At 39.0% G+C, this 15479-nt stretch overlaps 2 protein-coding genes across 2 annotated transcripts; one reads left to right on the forward strand and one right to left on the reverse strand.

The window, feature by feature from the left end:
• The first annotated feature begins 34 nt into the window (after positions 1–34).
• rpl32 (ribosomal protein L32) lies at positions 35–4788 on the forward strand. The gene is made up of 4 exons (XM_058373069.1): positions 35–153; positions 906–1006; positions 2997–3178; positions 4610–4788. The coding sequence occupies exons 2-4, from the start codon at positions 911–913 to the stop codon at positions 4737–4739; spliced, it is 408 nt and encodes a 135-aa protein (XP_058229052.1). The 5' UTR covers positions 35–153; positions 906–910; the 3' UTR covers positions 4740–4788.
• A 134-nt stretch (positions 4789–4922) lies between these two features.
• On the reverse strand, positions 4923–14992 carry cand2 (cullin-associated and neddylation-dissociated 2 (putative)). Its single transcript, XM_058373050.1, has 15 exons — positions 14778–14992; positions 13792–13935; positions 13499–13653; positions 13075–13198; positions 12053–12309; positions 11686–11791; positions 11442–11587; positions 10912–11198; positions 10539–10680; positions 8942–10444; positions 8709–8804; positions 8436–8605; positions 6672–6836; positions 5534–5641; positions 4923–5455 (listed from the first exon to the last, which is right to left on the reverse strand). Exons 1-15 carry the CDS (start codon positions 14843–14845, stop codon positions 5231–5233), a joined length of 3696 nt encoding a protein of 1231 aa, XP_058229033.1. The 5' UTR covers positions 14846–14992; the 3' UTR covers positions 4923–5230.
• Positions 14993–15479: the final 487 nt, after the last annotated feature.

Consider the following 15479-nt stretch of genomic DNA (forward strand, 5'->3'; position numbering starts at 1 on the left):
ACCCTATGTAGTGCCTCAATGTAGGGAATTAGAAGGCGTTTGGAAAGCGTCCAACTTCACCAACTTCCGGTGTTTCGGAGTTGATTTCCCAGCGTGCCGCGCGCTACTTCCTTCTCTTCTACGTTCTGTCTTTCCGTGAAGACAGGGCAATCGGTGAGTGGAAGGAAATAAATCTATTTCCATCGTGTTTTTCTGACAGTGTTTCAAAATGATACGTTTGCAGATCCATCCCAGGATGTCATTTGATTGGGAATGTTAAATTATTTCGAGTCAAAATGTTAAGTGGATTTGGATATTTTATATTTAATAAATAGCGCTAACAGACATGGCGGCCGGTGTTGAGCTCGCGCTGGTTTAAGATGGACGGCTGTGTAGCGCGATTATGTTACTAATTAAGCCTGGCTTTTACTAGTTGTTGAGACGTTAACTTTAAAATTAATTATATACAGTTTCCTAACAAATATCACGCGATGGAAAGCAGCACCGGGACATGCTAATAGTTCCATGCTGGGTGCTAGTTCATGCTAAGCGGCTAATAACTACGTGTAGAGTTCAGTTTTAGCTTTCCTGTTATAAATGAGGACATGATGATTAAAGCTCGTAGTCTAATTAATGCATTATACAACAGAGCTATTGTTTATTCAGAGTGTTATGCTTGAAGGCGTTAAATAAGTTTCTTTAGACACATAAGCGTGGGCTTGATTTTCTGCACTTATCCTGTGTCTTTATTTCCAGATTTCAAAATAAGAGGCACAGAGATATTAATAATAGAGTAATTAACTTATAGTACTTCAGGACGCCTTTTGGTCAGAAAGTGGCCATTTTAAATGCAATGGCATTTATAAAAGCTTGTGTATATGTCTATAGGATTTAATGAAATGTGTATATATATTTTTTTGTTGCAGCTATCATGGCCGCCCTCAGACCCCTTACCAAACCTAAGATAGTCAAGAAAAGGACTAAGAAGTTCATCAGGCATCAGTCAGATCGCTATGTGAAGATCAAGGTAAGATCCGCCATATTTGCCGCAGCTTCGTACTGTTAAAGGGAATAGATAGGGACCACATCTGGACAATCTGGACATCGGTGTGAATTGATTTGAGTACGTTTCAATCAAGACTAAAGCTATGATCACACAGCGATTTTATTGCTGCAAATAACCATTCGCTGTACTTTAAAGTCGCCAGCAGGTGTTACTACTAATAGTTTCCATAGTTCCATCATGGACAATTTTATGCTCCCAACTTTGTGGGAACAGTTTGGGGATGGTTCCTTCCTGTTCCAACATGACTGAACACCAGTGCACAAAGCAAGGTCCATAAAGACATGGATGATCTAGGTTGGTGAGGAGGAACTTCAGAGTCCTGTCCTCAACCTGATAGAACACCTTTGGGATGAATTAGAGTGGAGATGCTGAGCAGTTCCAAAACTGGGCCAAATGTTTTGGGACATCTGCCTTTACATGCACATGAATGTAATATGCAGTTGGCTTGTCTTTTGAACCAATAAACCTTGTGGAAAGCCTTCTCAGAAGAGTTAAGAGTGTGGTTACAGGAATTTTTGATCATTCCCTTAGAAGTGCATTTGTGAGGTCAGGCACTGATGTTGATCGAGAAGGTCTGGCTCACAGTCTGTGTTAATTCATCCCAAAGGTGTTCTGTCAGGTTGAGGTCAGGACTCTACAGGCCAGTCAAGTTCATCCACACCAAACTCCCTCATCCATGTCTTTATGGAACTTGCTTTGTGCATTGGTGCGTGGTTATGTTGGAATAGGAAGGGGCCATCCCGAATTTGTTACCCCAAAGTTAGGAGCATGAAATCGTTCAAAATGTCTTGGTATGTTGAAGCATTAAGATTTCCTTTTACTGGAACTAAGGGACTAAGCCCAACTCCTGAAAAACATCTGAATTCAATGATTTGGAGAGGTGTCCCAAAACTTTTGGCAATATAGTCAAAAATCATCACAAATGAAGAAGCTGCATGTGGTGTTTACCATAGAGCATGTGCACTTTAGTCTTCACTCCTGTTGGTAAACTCTGCCCCAGTTGGCATCACATTTGTGATGTTGCTCGACACACCTGCGTCTAGATTCCTGCAGTTGCTCTCTTGCTCTCCCTTGTCACTTGCTCTAATTGAAAATGAACGGTGTCTGGTCACTTTGTTGAGGTGAGTCGCTGTATGTGGACGTGGTAAGACATCACAGGGAAATCTACAGTAGCCGTGTGAGTGAGGAGCATATCGGAAACGGGATTGAGTATATATTCAAATATATAAAGTGTCACATACTCGTATGTTGACTATTCAGACGCAAAATGATACACATCTAGAAATTGAGTATATTCCAACACATTTTAGAAAATGCACACCTTCCAATGTTTTAAGTGATGGTTTGTCCATCTGTGATAGGAGCACAGTGTAGCACTTCCTTATCTTGTCTCATTTTTTTGTTTGTTTTTTTCCCCATGTGTTTCTGTATGTTTTGTACCCATTTTGCCCAAACTGATTTCTAGCATGCAATCATTTTGCACACCATGACACACCAAATGTTTAGAAGCACGATGTACTCATGTTAGTAGGTTAAATGTATTGTCTTCCAAAGTATTTTTGTTTAAAGTGATATTTTGTTCTGTCTGTGCAAATGTGCAATATAGGCCTGTTAATATTCAAACGTATCCTGAGGAATAAAAGTTGAATAGTTTTAGGGGTCTTGCACAGGTTTGGAAGCATTGCTGTATTTAAATGCCCTCTTTTGCAGAGAAATGACACTGATTAGATATGCTCTTATGTGGAGAGCTTTGATTTTTCATAAGATCAGCTCTGTCTATTAAATGTGTAAGTGCCCATTGCCCATAATTGTTTCTGAATGTATTTCCATGACTTAAAGATTGCAGAGGATATTCACTGATATTCACATATTCATTGTTTTTTGATTCACTTTCAAAAAACATTGTCATTTTAAAGGCTGAACATTGACCCTCTCTTTTTGTGATGTGTAGAGCAACTGGAGAAAGCCACGAGGTATTGATAACCGGGTCCGCAGGCGCTTCAAAGGCCAGATGCTGATGCCCAACATCGGTTATGGTAGCAACAAGAAGACCAAACACATGCTGCCATCTGGTTTCAGGAAGTTCCTGGTTCACAATGTCAAAGAGCTTGAAGTCCTCCTGATGAGCAACAAGTAAGTTTATTACTGCCATTCTTACAGATGCTTGGCATGATGGAACAAATGTTCAGTATTGTCATACCGTAAAGTCAGAAGCTTACGAAAATATTGTGATCTAAAACTTGAAGGAAATGCATTTTACATTTATTTCACAATTACTCAGCCTGTATCTTTGTATACTGCATCTGAAGCATACAGCCACAGACAAGAATTAACGTTTTCTTGTACTGAAAGCTTGCATTGGAAAGTCTAAAAGCAGCTCAAGTGGTCATGTTTGGATCGCGAAACTAATTTTTTTTATTGTACTTTTGTTGCAAGCTCCAAGTTTCCCTCATTAAAGGGAAACTTGCCTGGTCTTTGTTAAATAGCCAGAACACTACAGATGTAGTCGATAAAATTAGTCTGAAATTAACATGGAACTCCTGAACAATCCTGGGAAACTAATGTAGGAGTGTATCTGGAAAATGATCACCTGCTTTTATGTGAAAAGGATCAAATGTTTGAAATGGGGAAATATGCATAAAATGAGTGAGGTAAGGGAGTTGAGGCTGAGGAAGTGAAGTACATGCAGAGGGTGTTTTAAATGTATTAATGGAGCAAACAGTGGAACTTGTAGTTGTGGAAAATGGAAAGATTGTGAATAAATCTGAATGTATAGAAAAATGCATTAGGAGTTTCAAATTCTCAATTTCCTTACACAAATCCTATCTTACAAATCACGTCATGTTTTTCTATTATTGCTGCAGTGATTATGGTACAAAAGAAATAAAAATAACTTTCAGATCATGTTCTAAAGCATTTTTGTCTTTGACATGAAATTTACTGATACATGTGACTTTCTACAACTGTAATTTCCACTCTTAAGGTGCTCACATTTTTGCTCCAGTAATACCTTCATGAAGAACTGAAACTGATGTCTGTTTCCTGTATGCACTGCTCCTGGCACCCTAATACCCTTAGTTTGCGATTGGGTAGCAGTCATCATTGCTCAGGATTAAAACCATTGCAATCTAACGGTGCTTTAGTAGTAAAAAATATAGCTTGAGTGTTCTGGAAATGTAATTTGAGTCCTACACATACTGCTTTTTAAATTTGTACTTTAATAAGACGACCTTGATCAGCCCAGCTTTCCTCTCCAGCTATACCTGCTGAATTCACCCATATTCTAGTCAGGTATTGAATGTGGAGAGAGAGAGTGCGCTGCAGAGGAGATGCCCATTCCGCCTCTGGCTTTGCCCATAGCCTGCAGGTGGAAGATAATCTGCAACAAATCTGTAGCATTCATCTGAATGTGCCTAATTCATTGTACCACATTGCTAGCAATAGAAAGTCACTTAAGAACTGGCGATAAAAGGAAGGCCAGGCAGAATAAGACGGTCCATTCAAGTTCCTGACAGAGCTTTACAGTTGCATGCTTTGCTTAATTTTTTTGTTTTAATTTTCTAGGAGCTACTGCGCAGAGATCGCCCACAACGTCTCTTCAAAGAACAGGAAGCTGATTGTGGAGCGAGCCGCTCAGTTGGCCATCAAGGTCACAAACCCCAACGCAAGGCTCCGCAGCGAAGAGAACGAATAATCTGGCAATGTGGTCTTTTCAATAAAGTTAAAAACCATAAAAAAAAACAGCCATTGTTTCTTGTTTTTCTTTTAAATGTGTTGCTGTTAGCAGTTAGTCACACTAAATAGGCATGTACAACTTGATATGCATTGACATTTTTTGGCACGTTGGAGATGCCTCTAGTTTCTCCCTTTGAGAGTGTTGCAAGTTTGTGCTTCTGCACTACATGCAACATTTGTTGCTATGTAACTTATCCATTTTACTATCTTGCCTAAAGTTTGCTTATTGCTTTGAGTCATGAGTAATTTGTATAAACAAGAATTTTGGTTAAGATTTTGCAGTCAGTTTAGTCTTATGCTCCCATTGTAAATGAAGACTTGTTTTTTGCTAATGTGAGTAAATTCATTGTCCTCTTTATAAGCAAAATTGCAATACTAAACAAGTGGCATGCAGAAGACCATTGTAACTTCTACTGTCAAAAATAATCACAAGCTTAACTTTGCAAAGTTCTAACTCGTGTCCATCGAATCAATGCCTCCTGATAACGGGTCTCCCTGAACACTTTCAAAAATAGTGGCCATCTCTGCGTTGGTTCTGATCTGTGTCACAAAGTCCGCCATCACTGGGCTTTTCTCCACGTCTCTGATGGACAGAAGAGCAGCCACTGCACGCATTGCTGAGCGTCTCAGCTCCTCCTGTTTCTCAAATTCCTGCTTTACAGAGCCAGCCTTTACCTGAACAATGGGGGGGAAACCTTTTATAATATGTCTGTTATTCAACATTGCTGTTGTGTCGTTCGAGTTAGGCCTTACCTTTGTAGTACATGTAGCTCTAAGTGGCTCTACTAGACGGTCCAACCTTTGGACAACAGCAGATTGACAGAGATTGGCAAGTCTGGCCAGCATGATGAAGGTTAACATCTAGGACACATTAACGATATCAATTATTTTGATATACTGTAAAAAGCAATTCTTTATTCTTCAGACTAGCTCTGATGATTTAAGGTAGCGAATCACTGCATACCATAGAAGGTATTAAAATTGATATCAATAGGTTTTTAGGAAAAAAAAGTTGAAATTTGACAAGACAAAAAAAACCTACGATAGATAGAACTTTGGTCAATGTGGCATGAGATAAAACTTGTATGACTAGAAATTATTACTGAAATTATGACTAACTAGAGATTGATAGATAGAACTTTGGTCAATGTGGCATGAGATGCAACTTATATGAGTAGAAATTATTACTAAAATTATGCCTGTAACTATGAGAGAGATATATCTTGGATATTCTTTTGTCATAAACAGTTGTGGTGAAATGAAAACCCAGCCTTCTCCATCTTGGGCTGTGCGTATAAATAAACTGAATTTAAGAATAGAAATAAGAAAGAGAAAGATTTCTGTGTGATATGTTTATATTTTATGTAGGTGAACGGGATGGACAGATAGATAGATGGATAGATGGATAGATAGAAAGATAGAAAGAGGGTCGTGGTTGGAAAAAATACTTACATGGCGTGTTTAGTGCATGTTAGCTTACCACAGCCTATGATGGTTAACACAAAAACCGAAAATATTTCCGTTCTTTTTTCAATTAGGGTTTTTAATGTACACATGCCTAAGAAGACTACCTATTAAAAAACTGCCTAACATTTATCATTTGCTTCTGCTGTACGTTACATCCATAAGAAAGAATCATCAGAAAAAGAAAACGACTGATCCAGTATAAATAAGTATAAACATCTACTGTATATTATGTAAGAAATAAACCATGAAGCAGAAAGGAAAATGATCAAGAGTGGGGTGGTGTGATGAGTACGGCTGGTACTACTTTCAAAGCTGCTGTTACTTGAAACACTATGTATAAAACATACATATATGAAACCTGTATAAGGTACAGTCAGTTATTTTGAAGGGATCGTGTCAGATACAGAATCACGTGTTCACTCACTCTAATGTCATAGTGGTCTTTTAGGCCTTCCTCCACATGGTTGAGGAACTCAAAGATGTCCAAACACTCCAAGCAGTTGTCCAGTAGAGTATACATGCATTCAAAGGCTGCTTTACGCACGTCTAAGCCATCATCCACTGTGTGTTTAAAGGGACCCATCTCTACCTGTAATATTAAACAAATATCAGCTGTTTATTTATGCTCATTATTATGATATACAGTCATGTAAAGAAATTAGGACACCCCATGAAATCCAAATTCTTGTGAGGCAAAAGTAAGGACACCCCCACATTTATTTGTACTTAAAACGGATAAAATGACCTATAGGTCTATCACATCAGGTGCAAATTCTTAGACCATTGTTACAGAGCATTTCGAAGGACGCTTGCCTTATTTAAACCTCAGACATTTAGCTTGGTTTTTCTCTTAATTGTCGAAGTGAGCGGTATCACCATGGTGAGATCCAAAGAGCTCTCGGAGGCTTTCAGAAAGCAGATTGTTAGTGCTTCTGAGTCTGGTAAGGAATATAAAAAGATTCTGTAATCAGCCATTCCATTGTCCAGAAAATCACTTACAAGTGGAGAACATTTAAAACAACTACCAACATGGCCAGGTCAGTCCATCCAAGCAAATTCACCCTGAGAGCAGACCGCAAGATGCTTAAAGACGTCTCCAAAAACGTTAAAACATTATCATGGGACAGTTTATGTCAAAGTGCATGAATCTACAATCAGAAAGAGACTACACAACTTTAATTATTATGGGAGGTGTGCAAGAAACCTTTGCTGTCTAAAAAAAAAACATGAGGGCAAGACTGCAGTTTCCCAAAGAACACAAAGACAAAGTCCAAGACGTCTGGAATAATGTGCTTTGGACAGATGAGTCTAAAATTGAATTATTTGGACACCATAACAGGGCATGTTTGGCGTACGGCATTTCAGCAAATGAACCTCATACCAACTGTGAAACATGGAGGTGGAAGTGTTATGGTTTGGGGATGCTTTGCTGCAGCAGGACCTGGCCAGCTCACCATCATAGAATCCACCATGAATTCTACATTGTATCAGAAGGTGCTTGAGGAACATGTAAGACCATCTGTCAAACAACTGAAGCTAAAGCGGAACTGAACCTTGCAACATGACAATGACCCAAAACATACCAGTAAATCCAACAAGGACTGGCTGAAAAGTAAAACAATGGAGAATTCTGGACTGGCCAAGTCAAAGCCCCTATCTAAATCCTACTGAGATCCTGTGGGGTGATTTGAAACGAACTGTGCATGCAAGAAACCCCCCAAACATCACACAATTCTGCACTGAGGAGTGGGGGAAACTTTCTTCCAGTCGATGTCAGAAACTGGTAGATAGCTACAAGAAATGTCTCATTGAGGTTATTTCAGCCAATGGTGGAAACACTAGCTATTAACGTTTTCCTCAGGTGAAATACTAATTGTTGTTGATTTTCTTTTGTTTAATAAGTAAAAAACAAAGTGATATTTTGTTGTTTGCATGCAATTACATCACTATAATCTACAGGTACAAATTAAAACAAGATCAGAAATTCCAAAGTTGACATTTTTAATAAAGAACTGAATATACAATGGGGTGTCCTAATTTTTTCACATGACTGTATATATCATGACAAAACTAGCACATTGAAAGTGGAGCTGTTTATATATATATATATATATATGTAAGCTCCACTTTCCCACTTTCAGTGTGCTAGTTTTGCCACAGTATTGTGGGTAATACTGAATTTACATACCTCTCGAATGAGCTCCTTCCTAATCTGGGTTTCCTTGTAAAGGTTTGGGAGAACTGTGGTTAGAAGACCACGTATCAAGCCAGGCTTGTTGTGAGCAGCTGAGTTGAACATCACCAATGCAACACGCCGTACATTAAGATCTTTATCTTGGATAGTTTTTAGGAAATCACCTAGTAGGAGAAATGTGACAAAGTTTTTGCAATGCACTGAGCAACTATATTCATTAACATTCAGGTAATATTTCTGTTAATGTACTGTTAATGTTAATTTTACCTATGCAATCTTTAAGAAGTGAGTCTATGGGCACAGGTTGATCTACAATAGTGAATTTCACAGCTGTCACAACCGTACTACGGGCAAGAGAGGAACCTAAAAAGAAATTGCATTGTGTTAATATTTTTCATTTTTCTAAGCTGAACGTATTGTCCTCAGTTTCTCTAAGTGGACACCAAATTACCAAAATTTTCTTTTTGGTTGCAATAGCTTAATGTGCTAAGGATTCATACCTGTGGATAACTGCTTCTTAAGCCTGGGCAGAAGCTCAGATGGGTTGACCAGTGTGAGTTTGCCTAGACATTCTGCCACAACATTACGAGTACCTTCTTCTGGACACTCACAATTCTTAAAGAGCAGAGACCAAATGCTCTCCACATGAGGCTTGAGACTCTCAGCTGATAGAGCACTGATCACTTCTTTTAGTGAATGAAGAAGCAAGTACTGTCTCTTGGGCTGACTACCAATTTCTTTAAGCAGAAATGGTAGGTACTCATCTAGATTTCCCACACAGATGTTGCCTAATGCGCATGATGCTGCAGACTTCACCTCTTCATTGGGGGAACTGAAAGCATCCATGATGACGGTCTTCAACTCCTTTTGAGTACCAAGCTTCATAGAACGCCCAATTTCCCCAAGACAAAGAAATGACAGGATTCTCACAGACTCTGAAGTCTTCTGGTTCTTCACTTCCTGGGTGAGATTGGTAATAGTTCCAGAGGCTTCTTTGGGACATACAGAAGACAGTGCTGCCACACACTTTGCAACTGAGTAATAGGACTGTCTGTGGACTGGCATGGAGTCAGCTGATTTTGCCTTATAGAAAGGACTAGTTAAAGCTTTTATAAGATCGTTGTACCCCGTATTACTGGCTTTGGTCAAGACCAAGACTTGGAAGAACTCAACAATGGAACCGAGAGCACCTCCTTGAAGCAGTGGAGAATGGACCAAGTGAAATACTTCTGGCAAGATAGTGCCTCCTATCTTGGCTAAAGAATTTGGACAAACTTTGGCCATACATGTGACAAGCATGAGAGCCACTTGGGAAACATGCATATCACACTCCTGAATCAAAGTAGGTAATTCATTCAGCACAGACTCTATCAAAGCTGGCTTGAAACTGTCACTGTAGTTTGTGACGATAATATTTAGGGCTGTTAGAGTATTTAGCTTAAGGGCACGCTGGTTCTTACGTAAGAACGATCCAAGAATTGGAATCCCTTCTGTCAAGATTGATCTTATGTCAATCTTAAGTGGAGATGTTGCTACCATGGATAAAGCCTTTACTGCTGTGAGCCTGGTGATTTCATTCTTTAATCTTTCTAAAAAGATTTGTAGGGTGGGCTGCAGGTCTCCTCCCAACTGGTCTCCCAAGTGGCTAACAATGTGAGCCATGCAGGAAATGGCCCTTTCCTTCACCTCCTGATCAATGTCTGCTGCTTTTAGCCTCTTTAAGGTACTATTGAAGACATCTTTAATATAAGGCTTTGCATCAAAAGATGATGGTTTATCCAGGGGACGCATCATCTTAACCATTTGCTGGGTCACTTGAAGGGCTTCGGATGTGATTTTGTAGAAAGGGTCTTCAACACAGAGAATTACTGGTAGCAGAATTACTTTCATGTGTGGGTGAAAGACCTCTGGGGTGTGGCTAGACAGAAGAACATGGAGAAAGGAAAGTGCATCGATTTTCATGTTGGAGGAGGCACACTTGTCTGTGAGAGAGTACACAATTCCTGCGGAAAGAAAAATATTGTTCTGGTTTATATTTCAGATGAACATTTATTACTTGAATCATAACTTATAGATTCAAATGAACAAGGCCCCTACCTGGAATAAGGGCTGGAATGTGCTCTCCTAATGACCCAGGAAGCACAAGAGCTATCTCTGTCAGTATACTGAAACAGCCTTGTCTGGATTTCATGCTTTTGTCCTTCAGTTGTTTGTGTAAGGCCTTAATTATTGTGGGGACCTGCAAATGCCATGGACATCTGATTTTAAAAGTGTATTATTTTATAACGACAGTATATCACCATATACTTCAATATCTGAACCCTTCAATACTACATTACCTGCAAATTTAGACTATTCCTACAGTGCAATCCATATGTAATTAGACAGTGACACTATTTTTTGATGTTCCCTATACACTAGATGTGAAATGAAAAAGTAATCAAATAATATATACACTCTTTGCCTGTACCTGTTTCTTCAAAAGGGTAACTGCAGGGTCTTCCTTAGTTCCAAGATCTAAAGCAGAGCTGTGAATGGGTTTAGTCTGCCGCAATAAAGCCACAAAGGCCAAGAAAATGTCTGCCTTGACATTCTCCTCTCGTTCCTTGAAACGTGACACCAAAACTGGGCAAACTTTCCCATAAAGTTCCACCAGCATGTCTCTACGGTTGCTGATAATTGCCTCCAGACACTTCACAGATGAGCGTCTTACCTTCCAGCTCATGTCATCGTCATCACTGTATTCATCATCAGATTCTGGCAAAAAATGTTGCACAATCCTTTTCAACTACTGATTACAAAAGATTGTGTAAAATAAAGGCTATACAAGTGTTGGTGAGGCAAGAGGTTAAGGTGTTGGAGTTATGCAGAAATGCAAGATAGAACATGTTTTGAGCACATTTTTCAGGCCACACACACTCACACATGCCGAACATATTATATACTGTATATATATATATAATTCCCAGTATGTTTAAAATGAATAAAAAGGTATTTCACCCTGGTCTTCATCTCCTCCATCCTCAATATCCATGGAGTCCTCCTGGTCATCTTCTGCGTCATAGTTATAGTTTGGGTCATACGTGACAAACTTCAGGCACAAGTCAATTACCACGGAAATGTGAGGAGACATTTCCTTAGGGCATCTTCAACAGAAAAGAGAAAGGCTCTACATTTAATGGATTAATGTGAAATCATTCAGAAATGTTGTTGCTATTGTTGTGCTATAGGTGAAAAGAATTACTTGCGAACAAAAGCTTCAAATGCCTGAAAGCAGTTCTCCCTCAGTTCGTCATCTTCCACTTTGCAGAATTTCACCACCATGGGAATAATCTTCTCCAGATGCTCTCCTGAGGATGACATAGAGGACTTGATTCAAGTGATACAAAAGCATATATTGTTATGGGTCATTTAATGCAACTGTAAATTGTAATTGCAAACCTGAAAGCAATATGAGGGATTTGCAACACACACTTCAGATTAGGCAATAACTTTTACATGACTGATGTTACATGAGGAAAAACAAAAATTAATTACCACATCCTCCTCCAGTTCATTATAATGCATACAGATTACTCATAGATGGCACAGATAGGAAAGCCTTATCTCACCAACTCTGTGCCCTCCATGCTGGCTGATGGCGGTGAGGCACTGGATGTATGTTCGTGTGTTTGATGCAGGTGCTCCTCGTGCCAGTTCACCCATGAGATGCTCAGTGAGCTGCATGAAGATCGCAGGGCTACTACTGGGCACCAATTGCCCAAGTGCCATAATGGCACGTTTCCTCACTGCCATGCGAGGGCTAGTCAGTTGTGGAAGAAGACTGGTCAGGATTGACTGGTGGAAACCCACTAAGGTGCTGCTGAGCCTACACAGGTGAAAACATTATGTTCCATAATGCCATTAGAAATAAAGCTATTTTGAAAATACTATTATCTTCAATTCAAATTCAAGGCTAAATAAACAATTTGAACATGTATGTTTTTGTTTTGGATCCGTTTATGACTTGTCACTGTCAGTGTATTCATTGGTGTAAATAAAAAAGTGAGGTATAAACAAAAATCAAACAATTATAACAGACCAAAAATCCATCCTTTAGGATCTTAATGCTTTTGGTTATTATTAATATGTTGATCACACCTTCCTATATTAAAATTGTAAAATTGAGAGCATGACCTATTAACAAAGGACTTGATATCATCAGAACCAGAGCGTAAACTGGGTGTATACTACACAACAGCTGTGTGTGTGTGTGTGTGTGAGAAAGTCTCTATTAAAAGGGTAGACTGGAAGCATGTGCGACTGGGAATGGGTGAGTGTGATCAGAAGTATGGTGACTGTGAATGAGGAAGGGAATGTGCACAGTGGGAAGTGGAGTCCGGTGCAGCCATGTTTGTAGGCCGCCGTGCATGTTGGAAAGTGGAGTTTGTTTCTGCTCCTTTTGAAGTACTAGAATTATTTTAAAAAAAACATTAGCTATTTTAATCTAGTAAAAATTTCCACATGGTTATGGTTTATAAACTACCAGAAATATGAGGAGCTTCTGAATACACCTCAGATGGAAATACACTGCATATGTGAACATAGTCGACATGGTTGAGAATTTAATCTGAGATGAATGATAGACACCGACCTTCCGAGCATATCAGAAAGGATGTCCAGGGCTTCTAGCTGCACAGACACATCATCGTGTTTTCCCATGGCACCAATCAACTGAGCTGTGATCTTTTTACAGACATTAGCTGTCAGACACAGACCTGAAAGAGGTGGAGATCAGTTACAATAAATAGATAACAAACAGGATGCAAAGCATCTTTCCAGGATGTTGCCTATTTTTAGCCCCATTAACCAAGCAGGGAAATAAAAATTATTGGAACGTTGATTGAATTTGCTGTGAATTTGTGTTTTATGTATTTATACTGGAAAATGTGAAATGAGTGATACATTTTGTACTTGCAGTAACGCACATATAGCAGAATATGGTTAGTTTGTTGATGCAGGGATTTTAACCTACAACTCTCTTTCCATTAGGCCTAAGCATACGATGAATGTTTCACCTGCAGTTGGTGGGGGCAGCTCAGCGATAACCGTCTTTAGTCCCATGCTGGAGATGTCACGTAGCTGCTCTTTGTCAGACACCATGTTGGAGCACAACGTGTCCACCATCATCTCCACTTGATATTCTTTCACTTTTCCCACAAGAGGACCAAGACTGATATAGACATAGATCAGAAATACTTCACATTCAACAGCATTTGAACAGCTCTGATGATTCTTCATGGACAGCAATGATTTATTAATGCTCTTTACATCTACATGTGTTAGTGAAACAAGCAAATAATTTGGCTACCATCTGACAGCCAGGTTCTGAACTTCCCCATTTTTGTCCTCTAGGAGCTTCAGGAGCATGGTCACCACTTTCCTTTCGCTGTCTTCATCCAATTTTATGGAATCTTTTTGCAGCTCCATCATTAGATCATTGGTGGCCATAAACCTAAACAAGGAGGTCTAGTCAATAAATTGACTGCTTTACATAGCTCTTAAATGCTTAAATAGCTCCTTTATAGCTGCTTGACAAAACATCAAACTCAAACAATTTCCGCTTACTACAAATCACATCAATCAGGCTATACTTGCTTTATAAATCATTACGCTACACTATATTGCCAAAGGTTTTGGGACACCCCCCCTCCAAATCACTGAATCCAGGTGTTGTTTTTCAGGGGTTGGGCTCGGCCCCTTAATACCAGTGAAAGGAACTCTTAATGCTTCAGCATACCAAGTCATGTTGGAACAGGAAGGGGTCATCCCCAAACTGTTCCCAAAAATTTGGAAGCATGTAATCATCCAAAATGTCTTGGTATGCTGAAGCATTAAGAGTTCCTTTCACTGGAACTAAGGGGCCGAAGCCAACCCCTGAAAAACAACACCTGAATTCAATGAATTGGAGGGATGTCCCAAAACGTTTGGCAATACAGTGTATTACCCTTTTTTTTTTGTTTGTTTGCTTGCTTGTCTTTGCATAAGTAGTAAACAGCTAGAGCTGCATTTATATGTATAAATTGTCACGTAAAGTGTCTAGAAGATTTATCCTACTCTTTTAGAAGGCTTATAAGACATTCATCATCATTTTCATATCCTGATATGAAGTAATTTATAAGGTGTGATTTATTTGCACACGTGCTGTTTGTGATCACAGAAATCTGACACATGCTGGACTTGTTTACAGTAAACGGTTCAGGCATGAGAAGTCTTGTGACAACACGTTTTATCTGAGAAATTGGAGGACAATTTTTTATATCTTGGTATTATCAAACTAAAGACAGGTTCTCTTACCGAAAGTCTTTGTCAGTGGATGTCATTTTTTCCAACAGGTTGGAAATGTGGTAGGTGACATTCGACATTTCAGCTCTTCTAATATCAACACCAATATCGGAAATGAGTCAGATTATCGATGTTCAATAAAAAAAATAAGGGATTTTTTTTTAGATTAATACGACCATATCTTCTTATTCAAAGGGTCTGTCTCTAGTGGAGGACACACTTTGAAACCTGACGCTTGTCCATAGTTATAAATAGACTGTTAAATAAATGGGTGCGTTCAAATCCACAAACTATACAGCCTACCCCTTAGACTCCTTACATGCTGTGAGCTGTGTAATAGTTCATTTTAGTGCATGAGCAAATAGTATGGAGAGTTTTTTTTTTTTATTCTCAGTTTTATTTTCATAATGTAAATTTGGGAGTAATATGGCCCAAAATTGTGCAAGCTTCATAGTCCAAATATATGCCTTCATGGAATTTGTTGGCAGTATATAGTGATCCCACAGTGCACACCAAAAACATGACATAGATTAATACACAAACAGTACACGGAAATTTAAAGTACAAACAATCGAATAACCACTCACACGGCATTAAATACGACAATTTTGTCATTGCACGTGATATTGATACTGCAAGTATGGCTATTGCACAAAAAAAAATGTGTTGTGTAAATATAATAGTCATATGTCGTTCATGAGCGATTCGTTCGTT

The sequence above is a fragment of the Hemibagrus wyckioides genome, linkage group LG21 (genome assembly GCF_019097595.1).
Source record: "Hemibagrus wyckioides isolate EC202008001 linkage group LG21, SWU_Hwy_1.0, whole genome shotgun sequence".
In the NCBI taxonomy this organism is placed as follows: domain Eukaryota; kingdom Metazoa; phylum Chordata; class Actinopteri; order Siluriformes; family Bagridae; genus Hemibagrus; species Hemibagrus wyckioides.